At 37.7% G+C, this 22,566-nt stretch overlaps 1 protein-coding gene and 1 long non-coding RNA gene across 2 annotated transcripts; one reads left to right on the forward strand and one right to left on the reverse strand.

Annotated features, from left to right (window-relative positions):
• Positions 1–547: 547 nt before the first annotated feature.
• On the forward strand, positions 548–22,184 carry trpm5 (transient receptor potential cation channel, subfamily M, member 5). Its single transcript, XM_017716421.2, has 27 exons — positions 548–652; positions 2,298–2,365; positions 3,048–3,204; positions 4,227–4,407; positions 4,659–4,825; positions 5,384–5,561; positions 5,672–5,736; positions 6,555–6,737; positions 6,852–6,951; positions 7,473–7,591; positions 7,822–8,160; positions 8,857–9,000; positions 9,431–9,554; positions 10,383–10,528; positions 10,625–10,737; positions 10,859–10,957; positions 11,908–12,169; positions 14,334–14,452; positions 14,538–14,670; positions 14,773–14,947; positions 15,544–15,712; positions 15,872–16,050; positions 17,664–17,796; positions 18,511–18,583; positions 19,068–19,158; positions 19,254–20,808; positions 21,971–22,184. The coding sequence occupies exons 1-26, from the start codon at positions 626–628 to the stop codon at positions 19,388–19,390; spliced, it is 3,681 nt and encodes a 1,226-aa protein (XP_017571910.1). The 5' UTR covers positions 548–625; the 3' UTR covers positions 19,391–20,808; positions 21,971–22,184.
• Positions 7,131–8,955, reverse strand: LOC119262444. The gene is made up of 3 exons (XR_005129633.1): positions 8,831–8,955; positions 7,871–8,141; positions 7,131–7,533 (listed from the first exon to the last, which is right to left on the reverse strand). It is a non-coding gene; the product is annotated as an uncharacterized LOC119262444 (long non-coding RNA).
• Positions 22,185–22,566: the final 382 nt, after the last annotated feature.

Raw genomic sequence — 22,566 nt, forward strand, 5'->3', positions numbered from 1 at the left:
TGTTCTCCATAGAGGTTGTGTTAGCTTATTTTTACTTAGAAAACCAACAATGCCCAGACTTATCAATACTATATATATATATATATATATATATATATATATATATGTATACACACACACACATTTATATATATAGCTTTTATGTTGTGTGTCAATTTCATGATGAATCGACCAAAAGAAACAGTGCAAAATGACTTGGGGAACAAAATCTGGTTCCATTGACTTACATTAAAGGTAAAATATGTGTGTCAAGTCAATATAACCAGAGTTTTTACAAAGTCATTTCAGTTTTGGACCCATTCTTCTGTGGCCCATCCATCATGAATATTATACACAGTGTAAAGGACAACAGGCATTATTAAATTATGTCAAAAACTGGAATATGACAAAAATGGAGACAAGGATTTGTTTTACAACAGCAAATATAAATAGTCAATCAAACCCACTTTGGCAGGTAAGTGGATTTGGTCCTGCAGCAGTTGCTCTGGGGTTGGTCAGTGGCTGGTTTGGTAAGAGCTTCACTTCCTGGTTTGAGTGAATACCTGTCCAGTGCAGTGCAGTGCAGAGTTCAGGTCAGTCCTGGAGCACAGCAGGAGCAGAACTGACAGCACAGAGGAACAGCGACATGCCTGGGCTTCAGGATACTCCTCTGGTGAGATGAATGATTCTCTATAGCAGCATACATCATGACTTCATTTAACATTTTTAACCAGACCAGTATGGTAGAACTGTTAGGGTTGTTGTGTGCAGCCTGGAAACTGTGGATGGTTTCCATTAAATTGTCACTTGTCTTCTTGTCATTTTAAAGGTCAGTGTTTAGTGTGGTTCACTCATTTGGCAATTACAGTATATGAGGCAGTTTTGTTTTTAGTTTTAACATAGAATTGATTGAGTAGTGATACAATGCTGTAATGTTACTCAAAGTATTATTAGTAATATGTTCAATAATAACAGGAAAAAATGCCTTAGACAGTGCACAGCCAGACATTCTATAGTTCCTGTCTGGACAGTCTAACGTAATTCCCATCTGTCATTCTTAATGCAAATTATTGTTTTTGTCTTTGCATGGTATTTGGTGTATGAGGTCTCTCTCACACACAAACACACATCCTGCCGCATTCCCTAGTCAAATCATGACCTCCACTTACACCTGTACCTAGACACACCTGCATCCATTTTACATGAGGTATTAGTAACAGCCATAACTTACAGCAGATGTTAATCGATTATGCGACTACATGTAAAACTGTACTGTTTGATTGATATTTGTACAGCACACACTGTTGTCTATGGTGGTTTATTTCTATATTCTGAAGCCCTCACTGACAAAAGGAAATAGACAAAAAAAAAAATTTGCAAATCAAACAAAGAAGCTGCTGGTGATTTCAGAACAATGGACTGACCACCCCAGAGTCCAGACCTCAACTTTATTGAAAGCATTTGGACTTATGTGGATCATGAAAAGCACAAAATTCAACCAACTTCTAAGACTGAACTTTGAAAGTGTGGAAAATATCACTGCAGATTTCTATGAAACACTGAAAGTGAGTCTCTTAAAAAAAGAATGGAAGCTGTAATAAAGGAAAAGAGTGGAAACACTAAATCCTGAAAAATCTGTTTAGTTGTTGAGGTTTTGATGTAATTTTCTGTTAAATGCATCTTACCTGACACGGAAAAATGAAGAACTTATACTTAATGGTTGTTTGACTGGAAAAGGAGGGGTCTCTGACTTTTGAACATTACTGTTTATAGACTGATGCCCTGTGCAGATTAATGAATTAACACCTGCAACATATTCCTCATAATATCACTTTGGGTTGTTCAAGTGCTTCATTTTACAGTACAATAATTCACAATGACACAAAGATATTGCATCGTTTGTATTTGTATTTGCATATTCAAATAATAATAATCATTTGTACAGACTGACCATCTATCAATAACAGTTCTAATTAATTCACTGTTTGTATGAGCGTGAAAGGTACAAAACTCCAGCATCCTCCAGTTCAGTCATTTCTTTTCCTTTCGTTCTAAGTCAACAACAAACACAAATAAGCTCTGAAAAGTCACCTATGGCTGCAACCATGAAAAGGCAGCTTGTTTGCATGTGCAAAGAAAGGAAATGGAAATTCAACCTGCTTTGCATAAAGAGGCCAGAGTTCTCTTCTGAATTGAGTGGCACTGCTTATGGCTAACATGAACTGTAATTGTGTGTGTGTGTGTGTGTGTGTGTGTGTGTGTGTGTGTGTGTGTGTGTGTGTGTGTGTGTGTGTGTGTGTGTGTGTGTGTGAGCACAGGTGGCAATACACCAGGGTAAGAGGTGTCCAAAATGTGGAGAGGTAGTATTGGAGTCCCAAGAGCAAGGGTAAGTATAGGATTGTTTACTGATCAGGTACATTACACTAACAAAAGTTAATTGTCAACTAAAGTTAATAGTCAAAAAAGGAGGAGCAGCTGCCGCTGACTTTTCAGCAGAAAAAAGTAAGTAAAAGTGATATCCATAAGAATCCAGACACCCAGTCTGAATACTCAATACAGCTGCTATAAGGTGCACCCATTGCTGACACACATATTTAGTTGCACATATATTACTTGTCTAAACTTCATAGTAAAGCTGTGTCAATCGATTTGGGATGCACATGAACCTAAGATGAAAACACTGGGGTTATAAAACTCCTAGCATTGAGCTGTGGAGCAGTGGAACGGTGTCCTCTGGAGTGATAGAGCTCCATCCAAAACCTTTGGGTGAGCTGAAGAAGAGTTTGTGATCCAGAATGAATCTCCCAACATCAGTATTTTACATCTTTAATGTGCTTGTGAATGAATGCAATCAAATCCTCACTGCAATGTTTCAACATCTTGTTTAAAAAATTCCCAAAAAAATAAAAGATGTTACTGCAGCAAAGGAGGTTAATCTCCCTATTAATACCCTTGATTACAGAAGAAGCATTGGATCAGAGGGTGTCTACAAACCTTGGTACATATAGTAGACGTTACCTGTCTTGTCGTTTTGTACATTGTGTGCATGTGTTTTATTCTATATACAGTGCTCTGTTGGGGTGTCAGTGCTACTCAGTGGAAGAAGAATCAGTACCTCATGGAGCTGTTGGTGAAAAAGTTAATGAAGGCCATGACAAACTGCACTGGACTACAGGTCGTCTGGGGGACATTGACTTCTTGGGATCCAGCAGAACCAGGGGCAAGGTACACTATGGCACATATGTCCGTTATTACTGGTCATTTTGACTTTTTAAGGTGAACTCCATAGAATTTTCACATATTCCAATACTGAAAGGTAACATAAGTCATTCAGAATGGTTTGCTGTGGAAATGGGTCATTGTGGGAACTTACCGTCTCAAATTTCTTTGCTGTGGTGGCGATAGAAACTGGGGGATGTGACGTCTATGATGCAAATGTACCCATTTTATTTACTATTCAAAACGACCTGTGAACCTACACGTGCCTTGTGAGTGTGAATGTAATGTTGTTTTTTGGCGATATTTTGCCTTTAATGCCCTTCATGTACCACCCACAATAACTGGATTTAAAAATGCACATTTCAAAACTTTGCCTTAAAATGATTGTTTATTAATGTTGGAGACATCAGGCAGAGTATTAGTAATAATGCCATGTGAGAACTTTCAGTGAGCTTCAGAGCTTATAGAGGCATCGAATGCTTCAGCGGTCTGGTTCCTATCATCACCACTGTGAACAATTCTGGCTAGGTAAGTTTCTCTAGAATGGCACATTTCCCATCAAACCACTTTGAGCTGCTTTGTTTACACTGTAACAATTCAATCATGCAGAAATGAATGGGGTATTTCTCCACTTCCCTCTGAAAAGCACCGTCAGTCTTAAGCAGAAAGTTGACTAATTGTTATGATAACTTTCTTAATTTCTTTCTTACAGTTCTAAGAACTGGAGCGCTAATCTATAGACCACGTGCCTAATATTTTGAAAAGATTTTGGATTAAGTAATCTTGGAAATTTTATACTACAAATATTCTGGACTATGGCACTCAGTAATTAGTGTGTTCCTGTAAGTTATATTAACACTCATGAGCCACTTCTGAAACATACAGAACAAGATGCATATAAGCTAACTGTTCACATACAATGTTATTTTGGCATGTGAGGGGTTAAATTCTGCTCACTGAATGTTTCTATCACTTAAGCTTTCCGTTTGCTTGTGTCCATCACTCACATAATCTGTTTGTCAGTCCAGTTTGCCAGGGTTTCTAGTTCGACGGACCCAGACCTGATCTACCAGCTGCTGACGGAGCAGTGGGGACTTGCTCCTCCTCATCTAGTTGTGGCGTTAGTGGGTGGCGATGAGCTGGCTCAGATGAAGCCCTGGCTCAGAGACACAGTGAGGAAAGGCTTAGTGAAAGCTACCCAGAGCACAGGTGAGAAAACATTGTAATGTAATGTAAGACATCCTTCCATGTTCCCAAATTTAAAGTTCCTGCATGCATGACCCATGAACATATTTAATAAACATTTTTAGCCATAAAGCCCCATTCTTTCCTATTCACTGGGGACTCTCTCACAAATACTGACTCAATTTGGAGTCTTGTTTTTAGTGTAATGGGATGAATAAGAAGTGAGCCGTGCTCTGGCATTCATACCTGTCAGCTCTAACCCTTGATGTCCCCAGGAGCATGGATCCTGACCAGTGGCCTGAGGTTTGGCATCACTAAGCATCTTGGCCAGGCTGTGAGGGACCACTCTCTGGCCAGCACCTCCTCGAAGGTCCGTGTGGTGGCTATTGGAATCGCTCCTTGGACCATGATCCATAACAGAGACCTGCTGCTCTCTGCGAAGGTTAAGACCCCCAGCATCAAAAAATGATTTTAGAAGAACAGCAAATATAATTGATGTTTATCGACGGAACAAAGCTTTGTCTACATTTTTGTTGCTTTTTATTTTATTATTTCTTTTCACATAAATTGAAAATGCCAACTGTCCTTTAAATTGGGATAAAGCGGCCACTGCAAGTTAATGGTCAATTGCAGGTTAGGAATGCTTTTTCCTCCTCATGTAAAGTCACTATTTCTGAAATTTGTAGGTTTTGTTCTGACTGTGATTACATATTTCATATTAATTGCAGAATGATTACTAGTAGTTAATAGTAGTAATAATAGGTCTTAAGATTCATAATTCAGTTATAAGGGGTTAATGGGCTTGATTAAAAGGGATCACATCAACTAAATCACTGTATATGTGTCTGAGTTAGCAGCCAGCTCATTTTTATCTGTTAACCCTTTGTATAATAAAAGTCTCAGTGGCAATGTGGTATCATTTTACATTAATAATAATGGCAGTCATTATTACTCCATCATATTATAAGTACAGGATTTATGTTATTCTTTAAATCTACAGACTGATCAACCAGCAGCGTACTCCACAGAGGACCTCCCCCATGGCGCTGTGTACTCGCTGGACAGCAACCACTCACATTTCATCCTCATAGAGGAGGACCCACAGAGGCATGGAGCCACAGGCGACATGCGAGTCAAACTACTCAAGCACATCTCTCTCCAGCGCACTGGCTACGGAGGTGCCAACACATTTGAATCCCAATTCCCTTTCACACACCCTTATTCACAATGAAGACCTACTTAAAGTAGCATTTAATACAACCTCAATCTTTATTTACTATTTTCACAGGCCCTGGAAGCTTTGAGATCCCTGTCCTGTGTCTACTTGTTCATGGGGAACCAAAGATACTGCAGGTTTCAACTGATATTGTATTTTCACTTAATAACTTAATCAGAATATCATGAAATACATTTCTGACTCTGAAATGTCCGATCACCTTTAAAAACAAAGGAGCCAGGGTTTTTGGAGCAGTGCCATAGAAAAAACAGTTTTGGTGTCCTACAGAACCTTTAAATGGATAATTCTTTAATCTCTTTCTGCAGGCCCCCTAGTGGCCGTTCCACTGGCATAATGGAAATAAAATCTGATATTTTTCATTAACACAATCAGTTATGATACTTTTCCATTATTCATTTTTTTCCAAATTAACTAGGACTCTGCAGGCTTTTTATGTGTGAAATGTTGTGACTTTATGTAGGGTAGGAACCTCATGCTATGAACACAATTTAGCCCTCTCTACAGAGAAGGCTGTGCTGAGAATTAATGGACAGCTTTTCTAAAATTGTCTGTAACAGCCACAATAAAAAAAATAGGGCTTAAACGCAATTATTTCGCTTGCTCACCTATGAAGATGAAAATGAAGTTTATTTCTGATTTTATTAATCATACATATTTCCAAAAGCATGTATTCCATCAAAAACAATATTACATAGCTCAACTAAGGGGTCTCTAAAAACAGCCAGAAACTGTACATTATGGTTGCTGTGAAAATGAGTTAAAGAGTCATTTTTATAAATGAAATATGCAAATGTGAAGAACCTCCACTTATTAAAAGAGCCATTTAAGAACCCTTATTTTTAAGGGTGTGTGTAAGTAAATGGTTATTTAGTTGTGGCCAATAAGCCACCACTACATTTACTACTGTTATATTTTTGCTGCCTTCTACATGTAGAGAATGTACAAGACCATCCAGAATGCGACGCCCTGGCTGATCCTGGCTGGTTCAGGTGGTGTAGCAGATATTTTAGTTACGCTGATATACAGAGGATGTTGGGAGGCTGAGATGGTCCAAGAGCTGCTGCTGGACACGTTCAGCGGACTCCACAGCACTGATGTTACCTCCTGGGTCAAAGTGGTGAGGAGCAAGAGCAGCTATACACCTTTCTTGCTTACTATACACATGATTAGCATTACATAAGCTGAGAATATACAATAAGAATCAATTTCAATGTTGTTTTTTTCTGACTAGATTCAGAGAGTTTTGGACCATGGTCACCTGTTGACAGTGCATGACCCAGAGCAGGAGACCTCTGAGCTAGACACTGTTATACTCAAAGCACTGGTTAAAGGTAAGCATAAGCCATTAACATGCATTAACATACAGTACAGTTCATTTTACTTCCCTTACCATTTTGGAGAAACAGGGTTTTTTTCTATATCAATAATTTATAACATTTTATTTTTATAACAATATTTTTCTTGAACCTAGACATACATAACCAGACGCCACAACAGATAATGTCCAGTAATATAACAGTGTCAATGTTATCATTACCATTAACTGTCATAACATATGCTACACTGGATGACACAGCACACTAAAGTACATAGCAAAGATGAGCATGTGGCATAATACTGTATGTCATGACATCAAACATTATGGCAGGTTATCATGAACCAGTAATGTTAACAAGACAGTTATACTGTTATATTTTGACAACTCACATCATATGACATTTGCCATTACATGTTCATGGCATGATTGTCAATAATATGTAGCAGAATTCAAGTTTTTAAAGAATGTTTATGTCCATTTGCCTTATTTATGTTGGTGTATTATTCTTTTCTCTTCTCTGTTCTCTTCCCTCAGCCTGTAAAAGTCAGAGTCAGGAGGCGCAGGACTTTCTGGATGAGCTGAAACTAGCCGTGGCCTGGAACAGAGTGGACATAGCAAAAAGCGAGATTTTCAATGGAGATGTGGAGTGGAGTGTAAGACACTTGTGTTTTTGAATAAATTACGTAAACAAGTTATATTACTGCAAAATCATCTGTAATAGATTTTAGTTACTTAGTAACAAAGAGTTAGGTGATTATAAAGGCCTATTTGATCTATCTATCTATCTATGATGATCTTGAACCAATACATTACTTTCTGAGGTAAATTTACATTTATTAAATTACTTCATATTTTGTTAACACAATATATATTTTTCGCTTAGGCACAAGACCTTGAAGAGATCATGATGGATGCTTTGGTCAATGACAAACCAGATTTTGTGCGTCTGTTTGTGGAGAATGGGGTGAACCTGGGTGAGTTTCTGACGTATGGCCGTCTTCAGGAGCTGTACAGCTCTGTGTCTGAGAAGAGCCTGCTCTTTGACCTCCTCCTGAAGAAACACCAGGAGAAACAGGTCCTGCTGGCCTCAGCTCGGACCCCTGGCCTGCCCTACATGGAGATCGGAGACAGACGGCCTCGCTTCACTCTGCATGAGGTCTCCAAGGTCCTGAAGGACTTTCTGCATGACTCCTGCAAGGGCTTCTATCAGAAACTTCCAGCAGTAAGTAAGGGTGGCAATATGATAGTTGGATAAATTTATAAATAATCATAACAAGCATTTCTGAGCATTTCATGGATATTGTTAGCACTTCTGCAACACCAAACAACTGAACATGCACTTTTAACAGAGACTCCAAGGTCTTGCCCTGTTGCTGGTTTATCAAATCCTCTTCAAGCTGGTTTAAAAGAGCTGTTTAACTGGATATAGTGAAGCACTATAAAATACTGAGTTAAAAGATTTTTTAGTAGATTTAGTAGCTTTTTTAAATGTATTTTGTCTATTCAAACTTATAACCCCAGAACTACAACTTAGCTTGATATGTATCATGTATTGTGGTTATGTTTGCCATATTGACAAAATACAGGCAGCAGTTCTATATCTTGTGTGACTAGATAGATATGAAAATTTAGGGCAAAGACGTCATTAGAATTAGATGCATTAGAAATACAAAAATGTACCGCCTTCACCAGCCATTCTTAGGAAGAAATCTCTTAACCCACTTGTATGGTTTTCACAAAGATTCTCCAGTGTCTTTCTCTTATTTGGGAGTTGTTCTTAGGTAAGAAAAGAATCTATGCAGACTCAAGAGCACAAGGTGCAAATAATTCTGCAGTTTAAGAACACATGAAGTTATGTAGTTACTAGATTAAGGTACTAAAGTGTTGTTAACCTTTTGTGCTTTGCATTTTGTCTCAGGAGAGGGTCAGCAAGGGTCGGCTCTTCCACAGCCAGAAAGACCTACCGGACCTGGATCAGGTCTGCGAGAACCCCTGGAGAGACCTCTTCCTCTGGGCCGTCCTGCAGAACAGACAGAAAATGGCAAACTACTTCTGGGCCATGGTGAGGCCCCACAGGCCTTTAGAGTGACAAGCTGATTTTCATAAACCAACTTTATTTACATCTTTATGGGTTTGTCTTTAGAAAGTCCACCTTATCTGTCAGTGTGTTGTCTGAAGCAAATTGGTTACTAAGTGGTTCCTGAAGGCTTTAACACATTTATGGCCCCAGGGTTAACAGTGACGGTTGCAGCTCTCAATAAAAGACATACATGATGATAGAGCAGGGGGTATCTACTGTTTTCCCTCCATCTGTTAAGCTTGAATAATATCAAACATTCAGGCTCTGAGGGGTTCAGTGTTACAGTAAGTAGCTCTCACATTGCATGATAATGCATATAGCTCTCTGCTTATGGTTAATAGTATGAACAAGTCACAGTTACATGATGTTTCCAGTTTCCAGCATTCATGTTTTGTCTGTGTGCATGTCATAGGGTCCAGAGGCAGTGGCTGCAGCTCTTGCTGGCTGTAAGATCCTGAAAGAGATGGCTCATCTGGAGTCAGAGGCCGAGTCTGCCCGCAGCATGAAAGAAGCCAAGTATGAGCAGTTCGCTTTGGGTGAGAATCACAAGTTAATATGTAAACTGCAACTAAAGAAGTGAACATCAACAGTTTACTGTAGCACAGGGATCTCAGCAGCATCAATTTAAAGGGCCCATATAATAGAAAAACTCATTTTCTTTCACGTTTTAAAAATAAAACAGATGTAGTATGTAAACAATGTTTGTTTCAAAAAGTACTATTAACTTCCCAGTCAGTACAGTCCATATGTGGGAACTAAGCTGTAAAAACATCTCATTTTGATTCATTATTTGTGATGTAACACAAAACATCACCTTTACATATATCTATATATCTATTCATCAGCAGTTTAGCCCTGCCCATTCATGCTGCTAGTCATTTCAGCCATGACTGCTTTTTGAATGAGGCACAATACAAATCAGCCAATCAGGACAGATGTCATTTACATATAGTAGTATTAATGGCATAGTAACAAAAACAGCCTGTTTAATTTTAAACTGTAAGGTTGGAAAATTGAAAAAAGGTCATGTAAAAAGAATTCCAATGGTAAATAAACCAACCTGAATCACAAAAATGAAAATAAAAAAAAAAAAAAGAAATACTTAGAGAAATGTAGAATATGGCCCCTTTAATGGTTATGATGAATGACTGAAATGATGAATTCATGAATTTTTTGTAGATGTATTCATGATTTTTTTTCTCTTTTTTAAAAAGAGCAAGTTTTTGTCAGTATGAAATAATTTGAAATATCAAATAGAAAGTTTTTTTTTTTCACAAAAACTGCAAAACTAAAGGCACAACTGCTAAAATTGCAACCTTGAGCAATACTTCATATGTCTGTTTTTCTGTTTGTGATGGGTTTAGATCTGTTCAGTGAGTGCTACTCCAACAGCGAGGACCGAGCCTATGCCCTGCTGGTGCGGAAAACTCATTGCTGGAGTAAATCCACCGTGCTGAACCTGGCCACCGAGGCAGACGCCAAGTGCTTCTTCGCCCATGATGGAGTCCAGGTAACAGATCACACTCCATCCATTTATTTTCAATGCATGAATTATGTTATTCCCTTGTTGTTTGTACTGATGCTGCATTTTTGTGGTCTGGGCCAGGCTTTGCTGACTAAAATCTGGTGGGGATCCATGACAACAGACACAGCCATCTCTAAACTAGTCCTGTCTTTCTTCTGTCCTGCTCTAATATGGACCAATCTGATTAAATTCAGGTATCACACAAAACCATCATACTTTGTGGCTGTATTTTATAGCTTCTGCAAAGTTAATCAATGGCAGTTTGATTAGATCAGCATTTATTTACTGTGTGTTTCTGTTCTGTGTGAACTGTAGTGATGAGATACTGCAGAGTCGTGGAGGAGGGGAGCAGTTTGCAGAGTTGGACAGTTTGGAAACGGAGAAAGCCCTGCTTCTTAGTGACGAGGACCCAGCGTCAGTCTCTTTAACTCTGCAGCATAACAGTTTCCTTCTTTTTCCTTCACTAACCTCTAAACGGCGAATTCTATTGATTTTTCAAAAATTGTAAATAACTCAACGGTTGAGATGTAAGCAAAGTCATTCAGAGTGGTTTGATGTGAAGTACCTCTTTATACTGAAACTTACCTGCTTGGATTTCTCTAGTGTTTCTTATGTTGATAATAGTAAAATTGTGCAGAATCCTGAAAATTGTGTTCTTTTGGTGCTGTTTTACTTTACAACGTTGTGCATGTACTGCTCTGTGATTAATGGTTTTAGGCCAAAACCTTATCTCAAAATTATGGTAAACAATGTCTCAGGTGTCAGACAACATATCCGTAACCACTTCATGTAATCATTTTATAGGTGGTAGTTTTTCGAGGCATTGAACAGTTCAGATGTCTGGTTGCTATCACCACAACTATGAACACTTCTTCTCAAGCACTTTTTCTACAATGGATTATTTATGATTTCACATCAAACTATTCTGAATGCCTTTGTTTACACCCATTGAATTGTGCAGAAAATCTGATGAAAAATCTGTGAATTTCCCTTAATAAACCCCTTAACTCTACAACACATATTATAATGCAGAGCTATTTCTGCCTTTTAATGTATTCTTATCCTTTAATATTCTCATTTCTTGTGCTGCACATTTCAGTTTTTTTTGGCTATTCTGACTAATTCTATTCTAAATGTGTATGCATGCTCATTTATAAAGCATTACAGTGCATCCAACAATAAAGGCAGCATTGAGCTTCTTTTACATAGTGACAGAAAACAGCTCCTGTTCTTCATGCTGATCCATTTCAACATGGTTAGAATCAAACAGTCTCAGAGAGGTTCAATAATATGAACTAAACTTTGTGGAACTTACTGACGTGTCGCTTCTCTTTCCTCTCTTTGTGTTATGTGTTGTGTGTAAGTGACTCAGAAGCAGCTGGTAACCCTGCAGACCAGAGCTGTAGTCAGGCCTGGAGTCAGTTCCTCCTGCGTCGCTGGAAACGTTTCTGGAGTGCCCCGGTCACTGTGTTCCTGGGAAACGTCATCATGTACTTTGCCTTCCTGGTCCTCTTCACTTACGTGCTCTTGCTGGACTTCCAGCCGCCACCTCCAAAAGGCCCCTCCATAGCTGAGATCATTCTCTACTTCTGGGTCTTCACGCTGGTGCTGGAGGAGATAAGACAGGTATAAAGAACAAATATCAGTTTAGAAGGGACCTTAAGGACACACAAAGTTTAGGGCTTGTCTTAAACATTTACAACCATATTTAGAATTATATTCAGATTAGATTGGGTAATTTTTCTATTCCTATACATTCTAGCTGTATAGAATTCAGACAATCCTGTTTGTCAAACCTGATTAAAATAATAGTTGGGCTACTGTCTACAGATGTTGGGCAATTATGAAATACCAGTATTCCAAAATCAAAGGTCATTTTTAAGCCCAGCATGTCAGCATATCTTACAAGATCATTCATTTGGTTAAGATTCATATTTGAATAATATGCCCAAGATTTAAGAGATTAATATACAGTCATAGCAAAAGTTTGGGTGCCAAGGTCAAATTTCCTAAGTGAAAAAAAGCTCACATATCCTGTACAGAGAACAAACTACTGCACATTTTAATGCACAATTAGTACTGCTTACTTGTTTAACATATTGGAAAAAAGTATGCACATGTACACTGCTGTCAGAACAAAACCACGTACACTATATTTCCAAAAGTATTCGCTCACCTGTATTCACATGCATATGAACTTAAGTGACATCCCGTTCTTAATCCATAGGGTTTAATATGATGTTGGCCTTTGCAACTATAACAGCTTCAACTCTTCTGCGAAGACAAGGTTTAGAAGTGTGTTTATGGGAATTTTTGACATTCTTCTAAAAGTGCATTTGTGAGGTCAGACACTGATGTTGGACAAGAAGGCCTGTCTCACAGTCTCCGCTCTAATTCATCCCAAAGGTGTTCTATCGGGTTGAGGTCAGGACTTTGTGCAGGCCAGTCAAGTTCTTCCACACCAAACCTGCTCATGTCTTTATGGACCTTGCTTTGTGCACTGGTGCGCAGTCATATTGGAACAGGAATGGGGCGTCCCCAAACTGCTCCCACAAAGTTGGGAGAATGAAATTGTCCAAAATCTCTTGGTGCTGTAGCATTAAGAGTTCCTTTCACTGGAACTCGTTGGCCGAGCCCAACTCCTGAAAAACAACCCCACACTATGATCCCCCTCCACCAAATTTTACACTTAGCACAATGCAGTCAGACAAGTACCGTTCTCCTGGCAACTGCCAAACCCAGACTCATCCATCGGATTTCCAGATGGAGAAGCATGATTTGTCAGTCCAGAGAACACGTCTCCACTGCTCTAGCGTCCAGTGGTGGCACTTTACACCTCTGCATTTGACACTTGCATTGCACTTGGTGATATAAGGCTTGGATGCAGCTGCTCGGCCATGGAAACCCATTCCATTAAGCTCTCTACACTGTTCTTCAGCTCATCTGAAGGCCACAAGAAGTTTGGAGGCCTGTAGTGATTGACTCTGCAGAAAGTTCGTGACCTTTGTTCAATATGCACCTCAGCATCCGCTGACCCCGCTCTGTCATTTTACATAGTTGACCGTGGAATATTTAGTAGCGAGCAAATTTCACCACTGGACTTGCACAGGTGGTGTCCGATCATGGTATCACACTAATTCACTGAGCTCCTGAGAGTGACCCAGTCTTTCACTAATGTTTGTAGAAGCAGTCTGCAGGCCTAGGTGCTTGGTTTTATACACCTGTGGCCATGCAAGTGATTGGAATACCTGAATTCAATGATTTGGATGGGTGAGTGAATACATTTTGCAATGTAATGTATCTACGAAATGATAACTTTACAGGAGAAGGAAAAAACGTACATTATTTTGATCCAGACTTTTTCCAAGTAATTTTAAGCTGTGACTTTTGGTTCATTAGTCATGAAATTTGCACACAATGTAAAAGGGAACAGGCATTTTCAATTTATGTCAAAAAGTGAAAAATGACATAAATGGAGATATATAAATATAAATAGATATTTCACCAATATGTTAAACTCAGTGAATAAATAGAAATTGTGCAGTAAAATTAGCAGAAAAATCCCATATTTAAGCTTGTTCTCTGTAAAGGAAGTGTTAACTACTTTTCACATTCACAGAAAATCATCACATCATTCAACAGGGGGTGTTCAGATCTCTGAGAATCTGCATACAAAGTAATGCTAATTATATGCAAAGCAATGGAAATTAATCTTATTCGTTGTGGTTCATTTGAACTATACAAAATGTCCATTTTATTACGTTATACTGTCATGTTTCATGTTTCTTAGAGTTTCTTCACAGATGAAGACATGAACATTCTGAAGAAATTTAAGCTGTATGTGGAGGATAACTGGAACAAATGTGACATGGTGGCAATATCTCTCTTCGTGGTCGGGGTATTGTGCAGGTACAATATTTTACTGAGGCTGGATTGAAAGGTGCTTTTAATAAATGTAAGACCCATCCTTGACCTCTTTCTTTCGTCTGTGCAGGATGATGGAAAACACATATGAAGCTGGACGCACAGTCCTGGCTTTGGACTTCATGGTTTTCACTTTAAGGCTCATCCACATCTTCGCCATCCACAAACAACTTGGGCCCAAGATCATTATTGTGGAGAGAATGGTGAATGCGTAACCTCAAATTGTTTCATATTTAAACAATTCCCCCAAATTTTAGAAAATTTTTGTCAGTACTTGACCTAAAGAATTTTTTTATCATTCTTAGATGAAGGACGTATTCTTCTTCCTGTTCTTCCTGAGTGTGTGGCTGATTGCGTATGGAGTGGCAACCCAGGCTCTGCTGCACCCCAATGACCCGCGTCTGGACTGGGTTTTCCGCAGAGTGCTCTATCGGCCATACCTCCACATATTTGGCCAGATCCCCCTGGAGGAGATAGATGGTAAACTATTCTGCATGTAATATTAACAATAATCAAACAAGAGTTTGATTTTAATTTTTGCACATATATTTTTACATAAAGCATAATAGATTTTACACTTACACTGCCCATCCAAAGTTGGGGTCATCTTCAGTTTTCCCTGTTATTTTCAAAGAAGTTAAAACGTACACACAATGGCCTAAAAATCTTTCAACATTAAAAGGTATTTACTAATTAATGTGTTGGGTGTAAATAATTCTTAGTATTATATATATATATATATATATATATATATATATATATATATATATATATATATATATATATATTTTTTTTTTTTTTTTTTTTTTTTAATCATACTGAGCACCAGCTTTCCAGGCACATATTAAGCCTAATAGACAGAACAGATTTCAGTTAAGTGTTAAGCTTAACATGTTTTTGCAGACGTTTGGTGGAAATGTGGCACAGTTTAATTTGATGCCAGCTGACCTTTAACAGTTGAACTACTTTAATTTTCTCGCCTAAAGCTGTTAGTTGAGGTGCTGCCACTAGATGGAGACACAGTGCAGGTTAACTATGGGTTAACTATGTTCCTATTGCTTTACACTTGTCCACAGCTGCCAAAATGCAGGCTGATAACTGTACCATGAACCTGCAGGAGATCATTACAGGCACTCTACCACCCTGCCCAAACATCTATGCCAACTGGCTGGTCATCTTGTTGCTAGTCATATATTTGCTGGTCACTAATGTCCTGCTGCTGAACCTGCTCATTGCCATGTTCAGGTAAGAGGGGGTCCTAATTAATTACTTCGATAATCAAAAAGAACATCTCTCATTGCTGACTTATACATTAAGTTAACATGCAGGCAAAAGTGAAAAACAAGCCATTCAGCTCTAACAAGTTCTTTGTATTATCACTTCTGCCTCTGATTTTTTCCACAGCTACACATTCCAGGTTGTACAGGGGAACACGGATATCTTCTGGAAGTTTCAGCGGTACAATCTGATAGTTGAATACCACAGCCGGCCTGCCCTGGCACCTCCCTTCATAATCATCAGCCATCTTTCCCAGCTCTTCCTCAGCCTCATCAAAAAGACAGAGTCCAAACTAGAGCACCTCGGTCAGTCACGTTCAGCCCTGACTGAGTACAACCTCATACTGGTCAAGACTGAAACTTGATCTGAGACCAATTTTACACTTTTTCTTACCTTAGATAGGGCTAGACTTTGGGTATGATAGAGAGGTCCTACATCAACATGAATTAGATTATACATAATTGTATTATACATATATTTCAACCCCTTAAATACACACAGTGGTGTGGAAAGTATTTGCCCCCTCCCAATTTCCTCTATTTTTGCATATTTGTCATACTTAATGGTTTCAGATCTTATAGTACAAGGAGATTGTGAGGAAATACCAAAAAATGCAAGTGATCATTACATTTATTAATGAAAAAAAGTTTAAAACTTGTATTACCCATGTGAAAAGTAATAGCCCCTCTTAAACCTATTAACGTCTTGTGCTACAATCAGTTTCCTATATCTGGAGATCAGTCTTTCACACTGAGGAATTCTGGCTCACTCTTCTTTGTCACTGTTTAAGGTCCAGCCACAGCATCTCAATGCTGTTTTAAGCCAGGAAAGTGACTAGGCCTCTCTGAACCCTTAATTTATTTTTTTGTGCCAATCAGAGGAGGATCTACTCTTATGCTTCAGAGGTTTGTCTTGCTGAATAACCCAATTGTGCTTGAGAATCAGATCAGAGACTGATAACTGGACGTTCTCCAGCATGATTTTCTGTTTGAGAGCAGAATTATGGCAAGTAGCCCAGGCCTTGAAGCAGCAAAGATACCCCTTCACTATCACACTACCACCACCATGTTTCACTGTTGGCATGATGTTCTGATTGTGGAATGCTGTGTTAGCCTTATACCAGATGTAACTGTGTCACTCTCTCTGTGGCTCGCTCGTGTCCCAGAGCCTTAGAAATGGCTTTGTAAATGTTTCTATACTGATATATGTAACATTCATTCTCATCTCTTCCTAAATTTGATTGCAGTGTTAGTGTGCTGTTCATTGAGATCTTTTATTAAACCTAGTTTACTTTGCTGGAAAGGTTCTATTTAGGTGATGTTTAGATTCAACAAGGTTGTTAGTAATCAGAGTTACCAACTAAATTTGGTCGATTGATTGATTGATTGATTGAGAAAATAAGAGGGCAATTACTTTTTAATGAATAGCTTTTTTCCACAGTAAATTAAATGATCATTTAAAAACTGTATTTTGTGTTTACTCAGGTTGTCTTATATTAAAGACTGTTTGAAGATCAGTGTGATAAACATGCAAAAACAGATGAAATCATGAGTGGGCAAAAACATTCTTTTAAAGCACTGTACATCAAATATGACAAATATAAGTATCAAACCATAAGAAAATGTTTACTATTTTGTTAGTGTTATGTTTTGGCAGTTTTACACTGTAATCAAACTGAGTTATAAGTGCTCTGTTACTAAAAACCTGAGGTATGTATGGATGATGATTGAATCACTCGTGCATTTCAGGATTAAAGCCGATTTCTGAAATTGTTTCTGTTGAATATGGCAGAATATTTCAGGTTGGCTAAAACGTTCCTTTCTGGCTACTTGCCGCTTCCCAATAATGTAAGTAAGAAAGAACTGGAGGAAATTTTACAATCAAATGAAATTTGACAATATGTTTAACAATATGTCAGAGAGGGAGCTGCCAGCAGGGCTGGACCAGAAGCTGATGACCTGGGAGACCGTTCAGAAGGAGAGCTATCTGGCCAAACTGGAGAGGCGTCACCTGGAGAGCAGTGAGGAGAGACTTAGGAGCACATCCTCCAAGTGAGCAACTCTCTGATATTTATTACAAGTTCAATAATAGTTCAATAACAGTTCAATAAAAGTCATTCAGAGTGGTTTGATGTGAAAGTGCATTGTAAAGAAACTTACTAGCTTGACAATCACAGTACAGGAACCAGCGGTCGCAGTGTCTACAACACAAATACAGCCATTTCATTTAGTGTTTAAAATGTACAAAGTAATTCTAAACTGAAACTTTGCTTGTTTGTAAAAAGTGATTTCAGAGCCACTCGGTTCTCCCTGATGAAGACGGTTTACCTTCAGTGTTTTGTGCTTATGATCATTTTAATAGACGTCAGCATCACTAATTAATGACTATTAAAAGACTAGTTTACCAAGAGAGACACTGAAGGATTCTCACCTAAAATGAGTTCATGAAGCGAGTCTTGTTATAAAAATGATAACAGGACATTAGAGTCATAATTAATCTTTTAGTACTTTTACTTTTGATTCTTAAGTACATTTGAAGGCAAATACTCTTGTACATTTTTTTACTCAAGTTGAGGTCTAGAGTAAGGACTTCTACTTTTACTGGAGTGATATTTTACCTTGGGTATCTCTACTTTAACTCAAGTACATGGTTTGTGTACTTCGTCCACCACTGCCTTTTTTATATCTTAATGATTTAATTATGCAGAAAATTAGAAAAATCTGTGAAATTCCCCTTCAACTGACCATACTGCTATTGCATTTCAGAGTGCAGAGCTTGTTGAAAATTGTGGGAGGATTTAAAGAGCAAGAAAAACGCTTGGCATCTATGGAGACTGAGGTAAAATACAGATAATATGACTGTACACAGTGAGGTGTGGGTGTAGATCTTTTTCCATGAAAAATTTGTTAGTCATCCTTTGTGTCATCATTAATGGTCAGTTTATGATCACAGAACCACTGTCGGTTGGATAGTTTGTTTGGTGGCTTATTCTCACCCCAGCAGTGATATTTAGGTGTTTAAAAATCCCAGGTGAATAGCTATTATGTTGTGCAGAGAATAGTCCACCACTCATATAATATCTTACTCTCAGTGCTCCTATGGTGGTTCTTTTCCATTAACAAACAATGTAAATGGGTGTTTGGAATTATACCACAACAGATGGGTTACTGTCAGTAATTGTGCACCTATATGCATGTTGATAAAATGCGCAGTGAGTTTAGGTACAAGGTTGGTGTACCTGAAAAACTGGCAAATAAGTCTTAAGGCATACAGGTGTCCAACAAATGAACGTGATTAATACAGCCATTACCTTGTCCTCCAGGTGAGGTATTGTGGAGAGGTGCTGACCTGGATTGCTGAATGCTTTGACAAGAGCACTCTAAAGTGTGACAGAGATGCTCCCAGAGCTCCACGTAAGTCTCTGTTTTGGTATTCAACAATAATCTCCACTCCCAGTTCACTCTCGTACTTATTAAGGTTAACATCACAACACCTGTGTGCATTACAGGCACCAAGAGCAGCTGCGACAGTGGCAGCAGCTGCAGCAGCCCGAGTGTTCCTCAGCCAAGCACACCAAAGAAAGAGGAGTCAGAAGGACATCCAGGATACGGAGCGAACAAGAAACTGCCTTACATTGATGAGTGAAAGAGGCAGCACATACGCCACACTGCTCTCAGTTGAGCAGATACAGTGATTCTTACTAATACGTTTACTTTAAATGGTATCTTTACTGAAGGATGCTTTACAGTAAGTTTAATAGTAACAATATATAGAAATAGACACTGCAAAAAATAAAATAAAATACTGGCAAATGAAAGAATTTTATTTATTTTTATATATATAAGCAATGTATAGTTGTGTACAAAAGTTTGGGCACCACTGGTCAAATTATGCTTTGTTGATTTAAGTGGAAGTAAGACATACATTTTCTACAGACAACACAGTTCTGCACGTTTTAATGCACAATTACTGTTTATTTGTTGAATTTGTAAAAAAATGGAATAAAAAAAAAATATGGGTTGTGCATCAAGTTATGGCACATTTTATATTTCATGTGTCATTTATTTTCCAATATGTTATATTAGCAAATAAATAGAAATTGCCCAGTAAATGTGCAGAAAAAGGTTTAATAAAATAATGTTTCAAGACGTTACCTGCCAGTGCAATAAGACCAGTCTTATAATGAGAAATATTAGATATATTGCCTACTTTTAAGATGCTCTGAGTTGCATAAAATTTTTGCAGTATAGATGGGTAGAAGTGTAGTTTACAAGAAAAGACCTAGTATGCAAAATCATAACAGAAACAGCACTTGTTATTAAAGTTATTATGAAACCTGTCACTATTAAGAATGAAATTCCATTCATCCAAAATTACAACGTAAAAATGTTCTATCAAAAAAAAGCACTGCCTTTTATGCCTGTCTGTTTTTTTTCACTTTTCTAAATCACATATTTAAAGCCATGTAATTATTTATTGCTGTACTTTATACTACATATATAGAATCTACTCTGTTTTTGATTCTTAAGCTTTATTGTCTGGTATATCAATGGATTAAAATGACTAATAATATAAACATTTTTTTATTTATTTTTGTTTCATTTCTTGAAGCATCTAGTCTTACAAAAAGATATTCTGGCTTAGGTGTCACGAAGTACAACAAACCAACTTGCCATGGTTGAGCCTCTAGCTCACACTTCCTCCTTCAAACTTCCCTGTTTTAAGTTCTATAAATGACTTTTGTAAATGATTCTGAAAAGTGTTCTGACTTATCCTGACCTCCAAGCAGACTTCGAAATCCAAGAGTGCTTTGCTGTTCTTAGCATGTCCATCCGGATCCACTTTTAAGCACTGATTATTCATTATCAAGGAATGGCCAATACAGTGTCCTCTAAGTTAATAAATCAGTAACCTGGGGAAGTGAGAGAAAAAGGAGGAAAAACACCATGACAGAAAAGGACTCCATGAGTTTGCTTACAACACTGCCTGAGAAAGACACAAGCTGCAGAGTTAGGATAATGAGTCTTTGAATAAACTACTGAAAAGAGAACATGTGAACTTTGGTAAGTGTTTCATTTGTTATAATTCAGCTGAAATTTACATGTGTATTGATTTTATGCATTGGTTCTGTCAGGGAGGCAACATGAGCTGATCAGTGAACTGTATTTAATGACTTATTGCATTTATATATTAACATACGTAAGTCACTCCATGTATAGATTGCCCTGTATTTAAACGAACACTTACTGGGGATTAATTAAGGTCCCATTGCTTAAGTTGTATTTATTCACCTGTATTTGTACATATCATTTGTTGTTATAACGCTCAAGAAACACTTTGATGAGAGCTTGTCATGCAAAATACTAAGCATGAATTATCATCTAAATTCATACTGCATAAATGTAAAATGGCCAGTGTTTCATTCCAATAAGTTTGAGGTATTGTGAAGTGACTTCTGGGGTTATTGCTTTAGAGCTAATGAGAAGTCACGGAAACTTTCTAAAGAGTTCTAAAGAGTCATTATTTTAGTCATCACTAATTAGATGATAACAGGTTTTTAGTTTTCATTGTTAATTTATCTCATAAATGTACACATTTTAACTTATACCTACTTCTTAGTATTAAGGTTGCCAAATAGATATATCAATATATTACTACTACATCAGCACTGGGTTCCATATAAAAGCTGGTGGAAACTGCTCTATACAAAATTCAACATATCTTGAAGTATTAAGTTACTTGTTAAATTCTTATTCTTATAAGCTTGACACTACCCATGTCCTATAGGAATCAAATTCTGCCACTTGTACTCCAATAAGATGTGAAATTAGATGACAATTTATGTATAACAAAGTCTCAAGTGTTTATTTTGCATTATTACAACTATTAATGTACTTTTGTATCAGTGAAGATTTCCAATAATGTAAATTCTTCATCTGGCTTCTAAGGAGAGAAGGGTTTAGTCTCTGATATGAATACGCACTATGACATAATGAGGTTATATAAATTGTTGTGTTACTTCGGATCATTTGGTACGTTTTTCTTGTAACCACTTCCACTGAAAAAGTGATGCCCTGAATTCACTTGACGCAAATGTGTATATCATTTCCACATGACTTTCAGTTTACAAACGTTTAATAACAGGTGATGTAACATTGGCTGTTTTATTCATATATTTGTACTTAAAATACTTTATGTCCAACACTCTGTGTGTTCTCTCATTAGAGGATCACCTTGAGGCGTCCCTGCCCTTCTACTAAAACTCACTCATCGCTGACTGCTGCTTTTTGTTTAGTTAATCAGTAAACAGATGCACACTATACAGTGTGGGTAGGAAGTTGGTGCACCACAGGAAGTTGACAAAGTGCAGCTTGCTCACCTGTCCACTTTCCACTTTTTCACAACAAACTCAAGTCCCAGAAAACTCCAAATATGACAACCAGGACACCACTAATACCTGAGTACTTAGAAACTTACAGTGCTGTGCAGAAGTATAAGAAATTATATTGAAAAATGTCTTTATCTTTATCTATATATTATTTGCTATTTTTTTGTTCAAAAACAAACACTAATATTAGAAAAAATACATAATAACATTAATACAGTCAGCACTGACTTTGTCTTAATGTGTTCGTCTGACCATTTACAACCCTCTCCTTGAGGAAGCCCAGTATTATTTATAGTTATCATCCAATATTTGGTTTGGCTAATCAATGCTTCAATAAATCAAATCGATTGTGCTGCTAATGGAACTTAACAAATCCATGTGATGACTGGGCGCATGATTTAGGGCAAGGTGGGCCTTGCCCAACTTTAGCCTG

Source organism: Pygocentrus nattereri, chromosome 25 (genome assembly GCF_015220715.1).
Source record: "Pygocentrus nattereri isolate fPygNat1 chromosome 25, fPygNat1.pri, whole genome shotgun sequence".
In the NCBI taxonomy this organism is placed as follows: domain Eukaryota; kingdom Metazoa; phylum Chordata; class Actinopteri; order Characiformes; family Serrasalmidae; genus Pygocentrus; species Pygocentrus nattereri.